Below are 18,554 nucleotides of genomic sequence, written 5' to 3'. Positions count from 1 at the left end.
CCCCCCCCCACTTCCTGAAATAAGAAAGAGAGTGGAGTTTGTAGCCAGAACAGACTTGGACTAAAATCTGTCTCTAACTGTCATTAGCTCTATCCCCTTGGGTACCTTATTATCCCTGATTCTTCTATTCCCCTAAAAAAACGTGCATTGAATGACTTCTCTGTGCCAGGTGTACCCTGAGTACAGGGTACAATGATGAATAAGACACAGTCTCTTAACTTCCGCAATCTACACTCCAGTGTGAACACAACCAAGGAGTGTACTGATGGGAAGGGCAAGACATATTTGGAGAGTTCAGAGAAGACCCCTATCTGGTCTTAGGGGATTTAGATAGCTTCCTGGAGAGGTAACCCTCAAGATAAGTCTTTTAAAATGAGTAAATGTCAGCCAGTTAAGGGAGGTGGGGTTGCGGGGAAGGGGGTTTTTCAGGCATGGCGGCTGCAGGAGCAAAGACACAAAGAGGGAAAGCACAGGAACCACGAGGAAAGCTGGGACTTGAACCCAGGCTTGTCTGGTTCCAAAGCCTGAGGACGTCCCTCTGTGCAGGGAGCTTCAGAACTTTGGCTCTACACCAGCATGCCTCAGGGCTTACACAAGGTGCTCGCCCAAGTTCATTAGCTAGGTAGACAACAAATAGTTACTGTGCAGATAGATATCAATAGTATATATGTAGAATTGTAGAATAGAATATGTAGTTACTTTATGTATATGTATTTTTATAGAAATTATTTTTAAAGAAATAAAAATTCCCACACTCTTTCAAATATACTAAATGCCAAACATTGCACATCACAGACTAATGCGATAATGTATCACCAGGTTAACTTCTTTCTGCATAGACCTTGGAATAAATCTTCTACTATTCTTTTGTATAATTTTAATTGTAGAATTTATTTTCTTGACATAGGGCCTCCGTGTCCATGTTATTTCTATTTCTATTACAGCTCCCCCTCAGCAGTCAAGGTTGAGAAACACTACTTAAACACACTGCATTGTGAAAATATTGACCAATAAACAAATGTTAGAGCTTATCGTCGTAGTTAATGCTTATCTGACTGGTATATTTATGAAGAGGAAAGTTTGCCATTGATAAGCCATTGTGAGTGGCTGAATTTAAGCTTCTAAATCACTTTAATTGATAAATATGCTGAGAACTTTTAATTTGTGTGATTTCTTCCTCCTGAAAAAAATCAAAGGCAAAAACAAATTAGATGCTGAGGTTGATATGACTTTACAGTAGAACTAGCCTCAATGGAACGCTCTAACCAAATCAGAATGTTGGTGCAACATAAATTGACTGGGAGCTTAGAGACTTGGGAAAGAGGTTTTAGGAGGAGGAGGAATGTGGGACAGAAGGTCAGGACCTGGCAAAGACAAATTTACTTTCTCTTAATACCTGTTTACAGTTGACCATGTGCTCAATGACCTGTGCTGAAACACATTGGGAAATGCATATATACTTTATCTTAAAAAAAAATCTTCAGTCTGATTCTTACATCACCTAGCTTATTTGAGTGCAACATTCAAAGTATCTCTCTGAATAATTCTTTCTTTGGTACACTTTATAGTCTGCTAAATTTGAAAATATAAATCATTCTTTAAACACTTAAGTTAATGTTCACACTCTGGTTGACAATGTACAATTAACCAAACTGATTCACCAGAATCCACCAATCTACAGGAGTTTATATGGTTTGCTTTACTTTTTTGGCCAAAATTATTTATGACTCTCCAAAGACTGGATTATTGACTTCAATAACCAAGCTGAAAATCAGGATGGAACTTCCATTTCACTGATCTCTTAAGATGGCAATATTATTATTATAAAAAAATCAGTTCCAACAAACTCCTTGCTAATACATTTATTTTTATCTCTTCTTGAGTGGAAACTTATATGAATACTTCTCTTTGAGAGGACAGTGGAATATGAGACTGTTTTGAATGAACGTTGTCTGGACTAGGAAAGGACAGTCATGTCGTGTTGTTGCAATTGCTTTCTTGGTGTTTACCGTAATATTGTATGTCAAGTTAAAGTTCTTTTCTTGCATGCAACCCAAAACTACTCCTACAGAGAATTCATTAGAAGACTATCATCTGGGACTCATGGAATCCATAAGAGAATGGATAAGTCAGTTTGGAAATGAATGCTTGGGTATCTCTGGAGTCTGGGAAGCAAGAATTCCAACAACACCAAGAGCAGTCAGGTCACAGTCTTACCACATGGATAGGATGAAAACCCACATTTTTCGTCTGTTTGTTTTCTGCTAAAAAATCACTGTCTTTTTCCCTTCACTTAAGATTCAATTTCCAAAGAAAGACCTTCTGAAAGTTTTAGTGTAGGTTATCCACCCATCTGTTTAGTTAAGGGGAAAGGCAGAAAGCCAGTCTCTTCATTACAGTTCCAACAGTTTATCCCTAGTTGGGATGGGAAAGTTCTCAAAAGCTAATTGGATTCCAGTTGGGAAATGGATTCTGGGCAACCAAAAGACCAAAATACCTTCTGCATGAGGGAATGGTAGCTAGAATAAAGCTGGGAATAGGGAAAGACAAAGTTGTTTCTTCTTGTTTTGCTGAGAGGATGGGTTATGGGTTGTCTTTTATTATGAGTATTAAAAACAGAGGTTACAAAGAGAAATAGGCTATAGGGGATTTGGTACTAAGTAAAAAAGGTAGAATTATCTGAGTCATGAACTTGTCCCGAGAAAAACGTGGGCTCAATATTAAAACCTGAAGAGCAATTTAAAATAGATATGACAAGGATGACTCTTATCAACACTATCAATATCAGTATTGCTCCAGAAATTCTGACTAATGAAGTATGCAAAGAATGTAAATAAGAATAACTATTGGAAAGGAGATAAAATGTAGCATTATTTGAGGATAATATGACTATATAATGAAAACCCAAACAGGTCAACTGAAAAACTAAAATAAATTTTATTGTACACCAGCAATAATAATTACATAGAAAATATAATGACCTAAAAAAGATATATTCATAATAGGCAAAGCACACGCACACACACACACACAAAAGTACAGAACATCTAAGAATGTGTGGGAGCGAATGAAGAAAACCACAGAAACTTGCTCTAAGGTACAGAAAACTGTCTAAATGCTTTTGTTCTTTTTAAAAATTTAACAAAATGGTTTCACAAGTAGAAAAAGCCAAGGTAGTTTTTGAAACTAGGAGTGATTAGGGGCAACTTGTCTTACCATCTACTAAATGAAAAGGTTTTAAAAATGTTTTAAAAATCTACTAGAACAAAAATCTAGTCAGATCAATGGAACTAAATATACAGTCCTGAAATAGACTATAAAAGGTGGAAGGGTTTGTGAACAGAAATGTATATACAGGAACATGCATTTTAGTTTCATTTAAAATTAGCTGCCTTGCCCTAACTTACCCATGAGCATAAGTCACAGTTATCAAATAGATAAATTCAAATCCCTGGTGTTACTCAACGTAATAAAAACAACATGAAGTCTGGATGAGAAACAGCTCAACTGCAAATGGGTACTTATGATTAAGAATGTTGGCCCACTTCTATAAGGGGATCTTACTTGAAACCACTATTTTTCCTCCTTTTTCTTTTGTATATGACACCTTAATAGATATGGCATACACTGTGTCCGATTATACCTCTTCTTATCCCTCATGTTTAGCTGCTCTGATGGATAGCTGCTTCTCTTTCAGTGTAGCCTGGAGCCCAACAAGTGAATTTGTTTTACTTCATACGGCTTGTGTTTTGAGTCTTACCACACCAGCCACGACCTTGAAATATGGTGAAATCCTTCCAGACATTTTCATGAGCTTCAGTAACAGGTAACAGGAATTAATTTCTATTGTTTGAAAAAAAGGAATCAAAATGAACTGAGTGGTCAACGATGGGAAAATGGTTAAAAAAAAATTTTGTGCATCCATACAATGTAACATTATACAGTCACCAAAAAATGAAGTTTTTAAGAATTTTGAATGATATGGTTCTTTCAGGAAGTGAGCTCTGAGTGATATTTTAATTTCATTTTGTTTCTATGTGATATATTATTTTTATTTTTTACTTTATTTTCTAAATTTCCTACAAGTATGAAAATCAGAAAAAACATATTTTAAAAATATAAAAATCAAGAGATTTAAGAATTAGAATATATAAATAAGAATTAGTGATAAATAGCAAATTATGTGTAAACAATTACTTAATAGTAACATTTAATGTATACTTTTAGTTGATTTTACAAAAAGGCATATATATATTCAAGCAAATGAATGACAAATCTCTTCTAATTTGCAGCCCCAAATGTAGCCTCTTAGTTTCCACCACTGAACAACTGAGTAAGGTACCACTGTCAATTTCATGGCAGTTCATGTAGGGGCAGGAGAAGTTCTTTAAAATATAAGTCCCTAAATTCTGGGCTTGTAAAGCTTCAATATGTATAATAAGAATGGCAAATAGGAAGCAAGATATAAGCATCATATCTAACTACACAATCTTTGACCCTAATACTTGATAAAAGCCCCTGTAGCTGGTGCATGTGGTTGATATTATGTTGTGTTCATAAATATGATCACCAACTGTTTGGCAAAACAGTAAAGTTTAATAATTCTATGGATTTAATTCTAAAAATAATTTACATCTAGATGAATCTTTTTGGAAAATTTTACCAAACAGAATCATCTTCAGTGCTCTTCTGAACCAGGGATAGAAAAATGCATAAACCATTGGATTTAAAGTGGAATTCAAGTAGCCAAACCAAATCAATGCATCATTCAGGATGGGTGGAATAGTATAGTCCAGGAAAGGATCCATGACCGTGCAGACAAAGAAAGGACACCAGCATGTTAAGAAAACTCCCATCACAATCCCTAAAGTCTTCGTAGCTTTCCTTTCTTTGCTTCGTGAAATTCCATTTTTCTCTTCCAACCCAATTCGAAACTTCTGATTTGCATCATTAATTGATCTTGCCTGCCCTTTCGCTATGAAGTATATTCTACAATAGATGCATATCATAATAGAGCCAGGTATATAGAAAGAAGTCATAAAGGCCAGAACCCCAGATGTTTTGCTGAAGAAGACAGAGCAACTCCCTATGCAGTGAATGTGTTTGTAATACATCTCTTCAGCTCCTTTGAAGTTTAGCTCCAGAAAGATCATTCCAAATGCAAAAAGAGCAGGAATACTCCAACTAATGAAGATCATCACAAAAATAACCAAGATGTTGATCTTAGTTTTGTATCTCAGTGGGTCACACACAGCATAGTAGCGGTCAATGGAAATGAAGGACAAATGAAAAATTGATGCTGAGCTCAGCATAATATCAGTGCTGGTGTGAATTTTACAGAAGACTTCTCCAAAATACCAGCAGTGCTCAACGGATCTCACCATACTATAAGGCATGACCAGGCACCCCAGCAGAAAGTCCACAGTGGCCATGGAATGAATGAGCCAATTAGTTGGGGTATGAAGTTGCTTGAAGTGTGATATAGAAATAATAACTATTAGATTGCCAACCACTGTGGTCAGAATTATGAGCACCATTAAACTGTACAGGGAAGCACGGACATCATTCGACCAGCTGGTTTTCACACAGGAGATATTAATTATATTGTGGCAAAAGGACATCATTCCTGAGGGCTATGCACTAGTTATTATCTTTTCCTTTGTGTGTTGAGGAGTCTTTCTTCGAAATCCATGATCAGGCTGGAGTTCCTTCTTTTATTTCCATATATGTATCCCAGAAACCTGGGAGGAAAAAAGAAAGGAAATCATCAGCAATTTGATTCTTCTCACTTTTAACACATTTACCTATTACTTCCTGCTGAAAAATGATTATTTTGGAAAGAGCTTTTATTTCCAAGTTTAGTTCAGTTGTTCAGCTCTACAATTATTTTTAACATCTACTTGATGCTGGTCACTGTGCTGGAAATGCAAAGCTGAATTATTCGTTTGACATATATGATTCTGTAATTCTGTAATACTCAGCTAAATTCTCGAATTTGCAATACATTTTTCAATACACGTATAATACATATTATGTGTAATATATAATATGTTATATAATTATGTATTATAAATATAAAAAGAGGGGGAGAGAGAGAGTTTGGAGGAAGAATGTAAATTCTGGCTATCAATGAACAACCTGTCACTATATTGTGAAAATGCTGGAAAATGACAAGTCTTAGAATTCCAGGAGTCTCCCCTCCTCTTTGGCTCTTATTCCCTCTGGGCTGACAGTTTAGATCAAGACCACATAGAAATTAAACTTATCCAAAACTAGAATTGGAGGAATAAGATATTTAGGAACTAAAATGCATATTTTAGTAAATTTGAAGTATCTCTCCCCCTAATCCCTTTCTGCCTTCTCTTCTCAGGAGGAAACATATTCGTATCAAGTACATCTGTAAGATTTATTTCAATAAACACCCAGGCTCACTTTATGACAGAACAAATTGCAGACTAAATCTATTTATATTATCTGAACTCTGTAATATTTGAATTATAATTAAAATTTTGCTAAAAGAATGATGGAGTTTTTACTATGAAATTTGTGTTCACTCAACTAAACTATCATTTAGAGTTATAAATCTTCTACTTGGACTTTTTTTCCTCACTATTTCCCCCCTTTTCTTCTTTCTCTTACTTTTGCTGTTGACATTAAAGGAACCAAGCAACACACCTGTAATCAGTGTTTAGAAGTGTTTGCTAATAATTACTACCAGTCAAGAAAACATTCCTGCCTGATATCACATTGAGTAGCTTTACTCAGCGGGAACTAGGGTCCAAAAATAAGTAAGGGAAGACGGGGGGAAAAAAACTGGTTGTTCAGTTTTAGAAGACTACCTTCATAGATGATGAAAAAGTCATCTGACAACTTTGTATGCCGTGTTCTTCATTCCCAGATAAAAACCAAATGGCTTCCTCCTCATAATGGTACAGCCGGTTTTAGAGAAATAGAGCCTGAAGCATGGTATCTGGGAAATTACTGATAATACCAATGACATTTCAGAAGAGTAAGTTGTCTGACCAACTTTAAGAACATTACACATAATTTTTGTGCAAGTATTTTTTGTTATAATTTATTTTTAAATAGATTGACTTGCTTAAATAAATGCCCTATGGTGATATTGAGTTGAGTGCTTATCTAAAAACATGACATAATAGTGTTTTTGTTTCTTTTCTTCCAGCTCTAAAAATTTAGCTAGCTAGAAATGATTACTCTCTGTATATAAAAATTACCAAGTTGAACATACAATAGTAATAAGGAAAGTTAATAAATCTCTCTTTAATTACCTAGCTAAGCAAACAGTTCTGTGCAAATGATCTAATCACCTAATGTTTGAAAATGACATATGATTTAAAAATATATTGTTAAGTGTTATAGTTTAAAGTAGATCTGTCTAGCACGACAGGAACTCACTGGTTGAGTGGCCCCAACTTCCCAATAATGGGCCATCAGCGCTAATTTCACCATGCCCTTTGTCCTGGCTCCTTCAACCACCCATCTCTAATGGTTCAGACTCTCAATCCCAAACTTTTCTATACAATTCCTAATGTGAACCCATCTCCCAATCTGCCTACCCATTACCCGCCCCTCCGCAAAACCCTTCAAAGTGTGCCTTCCAGAACTCATGGTCATCACCCTACTTCCTCAAGCTCTTTACTAAATGCTTCCCTCTCTTTGTTCTAACTAAAAGTGTCTTTCCCCTGAGGATATCTCATCCCCTACAGACTTGTCAAAGGCAGCTGTTTTCTCACCTGTATCCCTAGCTACCCTTTATATTACAGGACCTGGAGGAAAACTAAGCATCCTCTTGTACTCATTGACATTGAGGATAATTTTCCCTCTTTCCTTCCTAACCTCCACCCCTTGCAAACTCTGAAGTTCTGTGTTCAAACTATACCTCTTCTTGCTGCAGACCTCAGACTTCCAAGTCATTTCTCTCTGTCTTGAAGATGTTAACTCCTAGTCTACCGTCACTTTCTCCAAGGCTACTCCTGCCAAAGTTCTTGATAATCTTCTTGTCCACATAAATGATCCAATAATGGACTTTCAAGTGTTTAACCCTCTGTCTTCCAACAAGCATGTCCTCCACTTCATTTCATCTCACACTTTCATAGCCATCCCCAGAATCTGCCATTATCGATAATGAAGCCATTCCAAATGATTAATTTCAAGTTCCACCCTCTGTCTTCCCAGCCCATGCCACTAGTGCTCTACTTCCAACACTTGTTCAACCTGCTTGAAGCCCATAATTCATTTATTTTATCACCTTTTCACTGTTCCTCATTTACTTACACTCACCTCTTTACCTAGTGTAGATTCCAAAATTTTTTAGCATTATTTTAAACTCTTTCCCATTAATACACTTTTCTGGCTAAACTTGACCCCTTGGTAAATCGAGTTTGCCTTTTACTGTACTCCTGCACACGTGCAACTGAATATGATGGAGAAAAACACACAATCGGCCTCAGATTAAATTCATGACAGGTATGAACCATTTGAACTGCTCAAGAATCCTACCCAGTTCCCTATTACTTTCATTCTCCCACTCTTTGAGATGACTATTTCATACCACCTCCCTCCTTCAATCTCAAATACTTTCCTCATCCTCATTCTCAGTTAATGACCTTGTATCTTGTTTCACTGCGAAAATAGATGTAATCAGAAGAGATTGTCCATATTCCCACCTCTACCCCTACACCAGCTTACATCTGTTCATATACTCAACCTCCCCTCTTATTACTACAAATGAACTGACCATCTCCCATCAGAGCCGCCCCTTCATATGTGTCCTATAGGCACCCTTTCATGCCTGTTCAAGAATATACCCTCCAATTCTCCTCTACCCCCTGAATCTTCAGGAGTTCTCTTCTAAATAATTACCTCTAGTATTCAAAAAATGTAGTAATATTCCATCTTAAAAAGAATTATTTTAAACCCACATCTTTCAATTATCACCTTATTTCTCCCCTTTATGAAAAAAGAAAACCTCTTTGAAAGAGTCATGTAGACTCCTTGTCTTCAGTTATTCTCTTCCTAACCTTTTGAATCCACTCTAATGAGACTTTTGTCATTAACACTTCACCAAAACAATCCTAACCATATTGTTCTATATTACTAAACCCAATGGTAAACTCTCAGTCTTCATCTTGATGACCCCTCAGTTACTTCTTGAAACAATTTCTTCCTAGACTCCAACTCACCTCCCTCTTGGAGCTCTGTTAACTCACTAGCTCCTCTTTATAGTCTCATTACTGGTTCTTCCTCAACTCACCGACCCTAAGGCTAGTCCTTGATTCTCTTCTCTATTTACAGCTTCTCCCTAGGTTATTTCTTATAGTCTCATGACTTTAAAAAAAAGTCTCAAATGAATACCTCCAGCCTTGACTTCCCCCCTTGAACTCTGAACTAAAATTTCCTGCTGCCTGGAGAATATCACCACTTATCATGACTAAAGCCAAGTCTCTAATCTCCCCCATAATATGTGTTCAACTTCTCTTCCTCCCTAACGTCTAGAAATGGCAACTCCATTCTTGAAAATCTTCAGTCCCAAACACTGAAGTAATTCTTTACTTCTTTCTCTCACACTCAACAATATAGCCAATCCATCAGTAAATACCTTGACTCTTCATTGAAAGTATGTCCAGAATCAGACCATTTCTCATCACTTGTACCATAGCCATAAACTTATCACTAACCACTGTCAAATTAGTAGCCTCTCAACTGGTTTCCTGGCTTCTCCTCCTTTTTTCCCCTTCCTTTTTGATTTACTTTTAGTGTCTTGACTTAACATATAACTTCTAAGCCAAGAAGGGGTGTCCCTCCTCACTACTCTTTCATAAAACATAAAGAATGTGAATGAATTCTGTGGAAAGTGTGGAGAGTATGTTCAATAGAAGATGTTGACAGAGGAGAAGATTGTTCTGTTTACAACCAGGTGTGAGAATTCATTATAAAGCAAAAGGAAAGGAGGTCCACAGTATCCTTTGAAAAAGGCAATCATGGAGTCGGGAGAGGAAAGTCATAGCCTTTTAAAAACCAAGCTGCAATCACTGGTGTCCAGGGGAATAGAGCCTGGGAGAGGCAGAAGCTGTACAGGCTTAGATGAGGAATTCCACAGCATGCCCAACCCTTAACAGGAGAATGTCACCTGAGTTCCAAAGCGGTTTTAGGGAGAGGTCAAGATCTCCTGCCCCTTACCACGAGGAAACGGGAAGCCCTTCAAGGAAATGACAGCAGAATGGCCTGGAGTTGCAATAGTGTAGAACCTTCCACCAGGTATAGGTACTTGTATGTCCTTATCCGAATGCACAAGCTAAACAGACATATAAAAGTAGTCCCCAAGCAGATAATGTGGAGCAGTTAATTTCCTGGGGAGTTCAAGGCAGAGGCCACTTGATACCTTAAAGAAAACTAAGAATAAACAACTGTTTATCTGGGAGAAGACCAATCCAGGTAGAGGGGTCAGCAAGTGCAAAGGCCCTGAGGTGGGAGCATGCCTAGTATGTTTGCAAAATAGCAGATGTCAATGTGGTTGGAACAGAACAAGCAAAGCAGAGAAAAATCGATGGAGAGGCCAGAGAAGCTGCACAGGGCTACACTGAATACGGCCCACAGTAAGAATTTCAGCTTTGCCTTTGAGTGAGAAAGGAAAACATTGGAGGGTTTTGAATCCAGCAACATGCTCTGACAGATTCTAACAGATTCACTCTGGCTGCTGTGTTGAGAACAGGGGCAGAGGGCAAGGACAAAGTGAGATGATTAGGAAGCCACTAAAATAACCTGGTGAAAGAAGATGGTGGTTTGGACCAGGGCAGTGGTCAAGTTTGGATATGTTCTGAAGATACAGCAGGCAGGCTTTGTAGATAGACTGAATATGTGTTGGGAGAAAGTTATCAAGGGAAATAGCAAGTCTTCTGGTCTGGGCAGCTTGAAGGGTGGAGGTCCCATTTACTGAGATGGGAAGATGGTGGTTAGAGAAGGGTAAGAAGCAGGAGGAAGTCAAGAGTTCAGTTTTGCACTTGGAGGCTGGGGCTGTGTGCTGAATAGCATGGCCTTTAGTACCCAGCTGCCTTTGTTTAAGTCTGGGGTGGGCCATTCACTAGTTCTGTGGCCTTGGACATTCTACCCAACCTCTTGGGGCCACAGTTTGATAATGTGGGAAAAAAATCTATTTCCTGGGCTTTTATGAGGCTGAAATAAGTTAATATTTGTAAAGTGCTTATAATAGTATCTTGTACATAGTGTTTATCAAATAAATAAACATCCAAGGGGAACGTTAAGGGTGTGTTGAGGGAAGGTATAAGAACCATCACGAGGCTTTTTGAAGACTACATGTATATTTAAATCAATATAAAAAAGATACACTCTAGACTGTCACTATGGGCAGAGGGAGGAGGGGGGTGAAGGGTGAACAAAAAATAAGATGAAATGGAACAAACAGAAATAGTGTGCCATAAGGGAATAGACGGCTTTATTCACTGCTATGGCCCCAGGGCCTGGAAAATGTGTACTGAGCACAAAAATGAATAAAGGATTGAATGAATGAACAAATAAACTGAGGGGTTCATTAGCTCAATTCTGTGCTCCCTGGGGCCAATAAAAATTAAGGCACATACACATAGCATGGATCTGACTCCAAAGATAAAGGAAAAATCTTATAGGCATTCAGATAGAAATTCCTTGATTGCGGTGATGGTATCACAGGTGTTTTGATAAGTTCAAACTCATCAAATTGTACACATAAATTATGTGCAGTTCTTTGAATATCAATTATAACTCAATAATGCTGTTTTTAAAAAATAAAAAAAGGAGGATCAGCCTAACATAGGGATTCTCATCTGTAACTTTGGAAGCCAGAGGGCAGTGGAATGAGCTTAGAAACTATTAAGGAAATAGGATGGCAACTCAACAATCCTATATTCGGCCAAAATAGTGATCATATGAAGGCAGAAAAAGGACAGCAAATATATGTCTATGAACACCTTCTGAAAGTCTCTAGAACATATCCTAACAATATAAAAATTGAATCAAAACAAAAATTTCTAAATAGCAAAAGATTAAGAGTAAAAGCAACAATATTGAGTAATATTATCTAAATTGGGATTTAGTTTATATCAAAAAGAATTATGATAATATGACACAATACAATGCTGTTAAGAAAGGATTTTTGAAATGGAAAAAACAAATTTCAAGAAAACACATAATATTAACCTGGAATTTAAATTTTCAACAGTGTATAAAATAGATAACTAGTAAGAACCTGCTGTACAAAAATAATTAAATTAAATTAAAAAAATTTTTTTTCAACTATGTCGGTAACCCCTAGCTGTTAACAGCATTGGTGAATAGCTGGCAAGTTAATCTTCTTGACCGGATTGTAAGATGCATAGCTAATCATTTAATTTTGGAAAATTTCTCCAGCTGTATTTTTTGAAGTTTAAAATGCCAAATTGTTTGATCCAGCAAATGTTTGGTGCAATGATTTTCATGACAGCAACAAAAGTAAAAAGTAAAATTGTCTGAACTTATATCAGACACATAAACCTAGTAGATATATGTTCAACAAGATGTCAAATTGGAAGAGTTGGTTCTTTTTATAATAAGACATAGAAACATGTCAATGAGATCCTGTCAAGTAAAGAAAAAAAATTGCAGTGTTTTAAAATACCATGTACAGGGACACACACACACACCCCTACACACACACAGAGGCACACACATTAAAGCAGGAAGTCATTCAGAAATGTGCCAGGATTTTTCCCACCAAATAATATTTGTGCAAATAAGATTTTAGTTCTGTAGTTTAGTATATAGTAACAATAAGATACAGTTTAATTTTAAAACCTGAAAAATCTCCATGAAGACTCCTTTTTTTACATTAAAACCAGCCAACAAACACAACATGGAATTTTCTTCTTCATTTACAAGGAAAGGAGATTTTAAAAAATCATGTTTCAACTTTTCAAACTTTCTAGCTTCACACAGGTGAATTTTTAATAAAAGTGAAATATTTTTAAAAGCACATGTAAAGCAAACTATTTAAAAATATGTAACTATTTTTATCCTCTCCTACTAATATGACAGAAGCCTTGTGAATCTTCCCAATAAATAATCCTAAATTTTAATGTATGAATAAGTATGAAACCCTTGATAGGTCTTCTTCTCTGGAGCACTCTCCCTGTAAAAGATTACCTGGGCCTCCAGGCTAGTCTGTGTGATTTGGCGAGGCCATTCATCGCCTTCAGACCTACCTTTTCAGGAAAGGGTTACAGAGCGAGTGGATGAGCAGAAACACCTTTGGGAGGAAGCCGTCTGCACGTGTCTCCCGTACACCTGCTGCAGCTGGAGCCACTGCGGCTCTATGATAGACCGCAGTTAACGCAGACAGAATGACGCAGAAATTAAAATCTGAAAAAGATAAGCTGATAATAAATCTTTCTGAAACAAGGTAACAGTATACTATTGAGAAAGATAAGTGGAAGGTGCTTTTATTCTAAACCAGCATCAGGAAGCTAGCAGTGAGCAAACTAGAGAAGGTAAATATTACCATTACTTTAAAAATAGTCTCAAGCGTGAGCCACCAGGAACCACACTCATGGGTGTTAACAGCATATAAATGAAACCACATGTCCATTAAAACTGCCTTAATTGTTGATTGATTTGAAAAAACAGTACTCCTGTATTAGACATCTGTACAATGCAGATAATAGCACTAAAAAAACAAAACAAAACACCTCACTTCCAAAATAGATGACTTGTACCTGACAAAGGAATATTTTTAAAAATCAGACTGTATTTAAACCCAATAACATCTTATAGTTAGAAGATAATTTAAGGCAGTGGCTTTCAAAATTTTTTAACCACGATAGGAAAAAAATGCATTTTAGATAATGACTCAGTACACATGTAAGTACACATTTGTAACAGAAGCAAATGTTTTCATTAAAAATATCCTTACCTCATTCAATTCACTCTAATACTCTCTGCTTTATTCTATTTCATTTTTTCAAATGAGTAGTGTTCCCACCTCAATAATGTTACTAATCACAATTAGAAAAACATGACTTTAGAGATTATATGATCACACATATTTAGCCCACCAATTTTAAAATTCCTATATATAAAACTTCCAAAATGACCCTCTTTTTAGACAAGGAGCCAGTGCCTTCAGTATAGCAAAATAAATAGCTGAACAAGTGTAGTTTCTCATCTATTTCTATCCCTCTGTTATTCTGCCAAAGGAAATCATAGGATCATTATGACAGATTGATTATCGGTTCCAATTCTTACTCTCCTAGCATCTACACCTTTGTCTTTGCTTCACTGGGAGTGGAAGGTACTCCCCTGTCCTTTGAGCTCGAGCTTTGCCATTTGGCTTGTTTGGGCCAAAAGAATGTAGACAGAAATAAAAGTGTGCCAGTTCCAGCCTAGTCGTCAGGAGGGCTCAAGTGTTTGTGAATGTCCTCTGTGCCATCCGCATGAGGAGGACATGCCCCGGAGAAGCCCACTTGTCCAGGGAGGCTGAGAGGTGTGCAGAGCAGACTAGGGCATGGAGATATGCAGAATATGGCAGAGCCACCTTAGCTGACCCTACAGATTCATGAACTTAAGTGGCTATTATTTTAAGCTACTGAGTTTTGGGCTGGTTTGTTACACAGCATTTTCATGGGAATAACTGAGTTAATTGTATTTCTGAAAGAAGCCACTGAAATCTATTACCCATTCTCTTGCCATGGAGAAATACTGACACCAGAGAAGTACTGACACCACACGATGGGCCACCTGTGATCTAAACAGCCATCGACAAAAGCTGCAACAGCACAAACAAAGAAAGCATAAAATAAAAATTACCCCATACTAGGTGAAGTTGACCTTTTACTAAGTAAGTGTAACTCCATCTTCAGAAATTCCTAAATATTAAAGGTCAGTTCCAGAAATAACATCCAAGTTCACTTCTTATTAACAGTACCTAGAAAGTATCATTCATCTTTCCAAAAATTAGTTCAATGTGTGCCTGACTCATGTATATACCTGTCATTTTGTGAATGACTGAGAAAGCATAATGCCTCACATATTGGAGTTTGTTAAGCTCCAGGAAATCAAAGATCTTACCTGCTTTGTTCACTACTGTCTCTCCACCACCTAAAATAGTGCCTGCAAACCATAAACACCCAATACACATTTGCTCACTGAATGATATTGATTTACTGATTAAACTTATTATTTTTTAAAATCAAAGTATTACATTGATATGGAACTCTCATAGCTCCACTTGTGTTAATTACTAAACTTCACCGCCAGTCAATCTTCTTTTCATTTTAGGTCTAGTTATTTTTTTCACCTGAAAATTTCTTTAACCAACAATGAATGGGTGCTAGGCTTGTGAGATGAAAGATAATTATGATTCTTTCTGCCATGAATAGATAGCTAATGGTGAGACAGACATGCAAACTGATGGTCACGTTACAATAGAGAGACTGCTAAACGGAAATATAAAGGCCGTGTTATGGGAGCACATAAGAGAAATCTTGAAAGCACATGTGGTACCCAGGAAAGGCTTCACATAGAAGCTGAATCTAGAAAGAAGGTCTCAGAAAATTTCGCAAAAAGACTAAATTTAAAATGGCAAATACGCACAAAATCTTTTTATTTAGTCTTAATAAACTAATTTCATAGTGGAAAATTAAAGTCCTTTAATCAGTAACGATCCTGTTTTACATTTTTATTATCTTATTCCAGCATCCTTTTTATCAACAGAATTGTATTGAGTGTGTACTTCAAGCATTCAAAGTAAAGTTTCTCCATTTTGTCAAACACACACACACTTAAAAAATATTTAAGCTAGCAAATGACTTTTTTGCCATTCTGTAATGCATTTATTTTTAATTTTTTATTGAAATATATCTGATATATAACATTGTGTAAATTTAAGGTGTAGAACGTGTTGATTTGATACTCATATACTGTGATATGATCGCCATTATAGCAATAATTGTCTTAATTCCCACAGTCCAAACAGAAAGCTAATTTTTCCTTTATCCCTTTTGTTGCCTTTGCAAGGAACAAAACTGAGCATCTCAATTTGTATTTGGAATAGCTTAATATCATTTTTATGACTGGCATGTTTATATGGGTATGTTGAGATTTTCAAAATATGTCTTTAAAATTATTTATATTATATGTGAATAGTACTAATTGAGCACTTATTATGAATAGAGTTATGCTAAATGCTTAAGTAATATTTTTACTTAATCCTCACAATAACCAAATGAAGTAGGTATCATTATTCCCACTTTACAGGTTATGATGAATTTGAGAGAGATCAAGTGGCTTTTCCAATATCATATTACCAAGAATGGTAAAACCAGAAATCAAACCAAAGCCATGCTCTTAAAGAGGATTCTACACTGCCTCCAGAGACAAGCTTTATGATATCAGTAGCAGTTCATTACTGAAGATATCACAATCTCACATAACCACTTAAAGAAGAGAAGAAAAATGTAATGAAATGAACTGAGTAAAGGGAAAAAGGAGTAAGTAGAGAGAATTATTCTCAGTCACATGACTGCTTTCTCTCTATCCACATTTTCTTAGATATGAAAAAAAAGATCTTTAAGAGAGAAGAGAGTGTCTCCACTGAGATAGGCTTGAGCAGTGGGTCCTGATGATGGTGGAGGGGAAGATCTGCCCCCAGGGGACATTAGGCAATATCTGGAGACATTATTATTTATTACAACTGGGGGAGGGGGGCAGGAAGAGTGCCATGAGCATCTTGTGGGTGGAGGCCAGGGATGTTGCTAAACATCCTACTGTGCACACAAGACAGTCCCCACAACAGTTATCTAACCAAAAATGGCAATGGTACCAAGGTTAAGAAATTCTGGGTTAAACTGATACACTCAGTCTTCATGAGTTTTAAGACTGTCTTAACTAATATTTGTGGAAAAAATAACTTCAAATTGCCTTCTTCCAGAAAAAGTGATACTTCAAGGAAAAGAGAGACTGCCTGAAATAATGGGCATGGGATAGGACTAGAAATAAAAGATAATAGAAGGCCTGAGATTGGTTCAAGATGGCAGAGTAGGACGTGCTCTCACTCCTTCTGGCGAGAGCACCAGAATCACAACTAACTGTTGAACAATCATAGACAGGAAGACACTGGAACTCACCAAAAAAGATAACCCACATCCAAAGACAAAGGAGAAGCCACAGTGAGATGGTAGGAGGGGCGCAATCACAATAAAATAAAATCCCATAACCGCTGGGTGGGTGACTCACAAACTGAGAACACTTATACCACAAAAGTCCACCCACTGGAGTGAAAGTTTAGAGTCTCACATCCGGTTTCCCAACCTGGGGGTCCAGCAATGGGAGGAGGAATTCCTAGAGAATCAGACTTTGAAGGCTAGCGGGATTTCATTGCAGGACTTTGACAAGACTGGGGGAAACAGAGACTCCACTCTTGGAGGGCACACACAAAGTAGTGTGTGCATCAGGACCCAGGGAAGGGAGCAGTGACCCCATAGGAGACTGAACCAGACCTACCTGCTAGTGTTGGAGGGTCTCCTGCAGAGGCAGGGGGTGGCTGTATCTCACTGTGAGGACAAGGACACTGGCAACAGAAGTTCTGGGAAGTAATACTTGGCGTGAGTCCTCCCAGAGTCCACCATTAGCCCCAAAAAAGAGCCCGGGTAAGCTCCAGTGTTGGGTCACCTCAGGCCATACAACCAACAGGGAGGGAACCCAGCCCCACCCATCAGCAGACAAGTGGATTAAAGTTTTACTGAGCTCTGCCCACCAGAGCAACCGTCAGCTCTACCCACCACCAGTCCCTCCCATCAGGAAACTTGCACAAGCCTCTTAGATAGCCTCATCTACCAGAGGGCAGACAGCAGAAGCAAGAAGAACTACAATCCTGCAGCCTGTGGAACAAAAACCGCATTCACAGAGAGATAGACAAGATGAAAAGGCAGAGAGCTATGCACCAGATGAAGGAACAAGATAAAACCCCAGAAAAACAACTAAATGAAGTGGAGATAGGCAACCTTCCAGAAAAAGAATTCAAAATAATGATAGTGAAGATGATCCAGGACTGAGGAAAAAGAATGGAGGCAAAGATCGAGAAGATGCAAGAAATGTTTAACAAAGACCAGAAGAATTAAAGAACAAACAAACAGAGATGAACAATACAATAACTGAAATGAAAACTACACTAGAAGGAATGAATAGCAGAACAACTGAGTCAGAAGAATGGATAAGTGACCTGGAAGACAGAATGGTGGAATTCACTGCTGCAGAACAGAATAAAGAAAAAAGAATGAAAAGAAATGAAGACAGCCTAAGAGACCTCTGAGACAACATTAAAAGCAACGTCATTCGCATTATAGGGGTCCCAGAAGGAGAAGAGAGAGAGAAAGGACCAGAGAAAATATTTGAAGAGATTATAGTTGAAAACTTCCCTAACATCGGAAAGGAAATAGCCACCCAAGTCCAGGAAGCACAGAGAGTCCCATACAGGATAAACCCAAGGAGAAACATGCTGAGACACATAA

At 37.3% G+C, this 18,554-nt stretch overlaps 1 protein-coding gene across 1 annotated transcript; it reads right to left on the bottom strand.

The window, feature by feature from the left end:
- Positions 1-5: 5 nt before the first annotated feature.
- Positions 6-17,583, bottom strand: LOC309666830 (trace amine-associated receptor 1). Its single transcript, XM_082474895.1, has 2 exons — positions 13,254-17,583; positions 6-5,741 (listed from the first exon to the last, which is right to left on the bottom strand). The coding sequence occupies exon 2, from the start codon at positions 5,622-5,624 to the stop codon at positions 4,605-4,607; it is 1,020 nt and encodes a 339-aa protein (XP_082331021.1). The 5' UTR covers positions 5,625-5,741; positions 13,254-17,583; the 3' UTR covers positions 6-4,604.
- Between the last annotated feature and the right edge of the window lie 971 nt (positions 17,584-18,554).

This window comes from Balaenoptera physalus, assembly GCF_965194825.1.
Source record: "Balaenoptera physalus genome assembly, chromosome: 9".
In the NCBI taxonomy this organism is placed as follows: Eukaryota; Metazoa; Chordata; class Mammalia; order Artiodactyla; family Balaenopteridae; genus Balaenoptera; species Balaenoptera physalus.
Note: the sequence above shows the minus strand (reverse complement) of the source record. Positions and strands in the feature narration are given on the sequence as shown.

Coding starts and splice junctions, on each gene's coding strand:
- LOC309666830 (XM_082474895.1), bottom strand. CDS start 5,624: ATGATGTCCTTTTGCCACAATATAATTAATATCTCCTGTGTGAAAACC.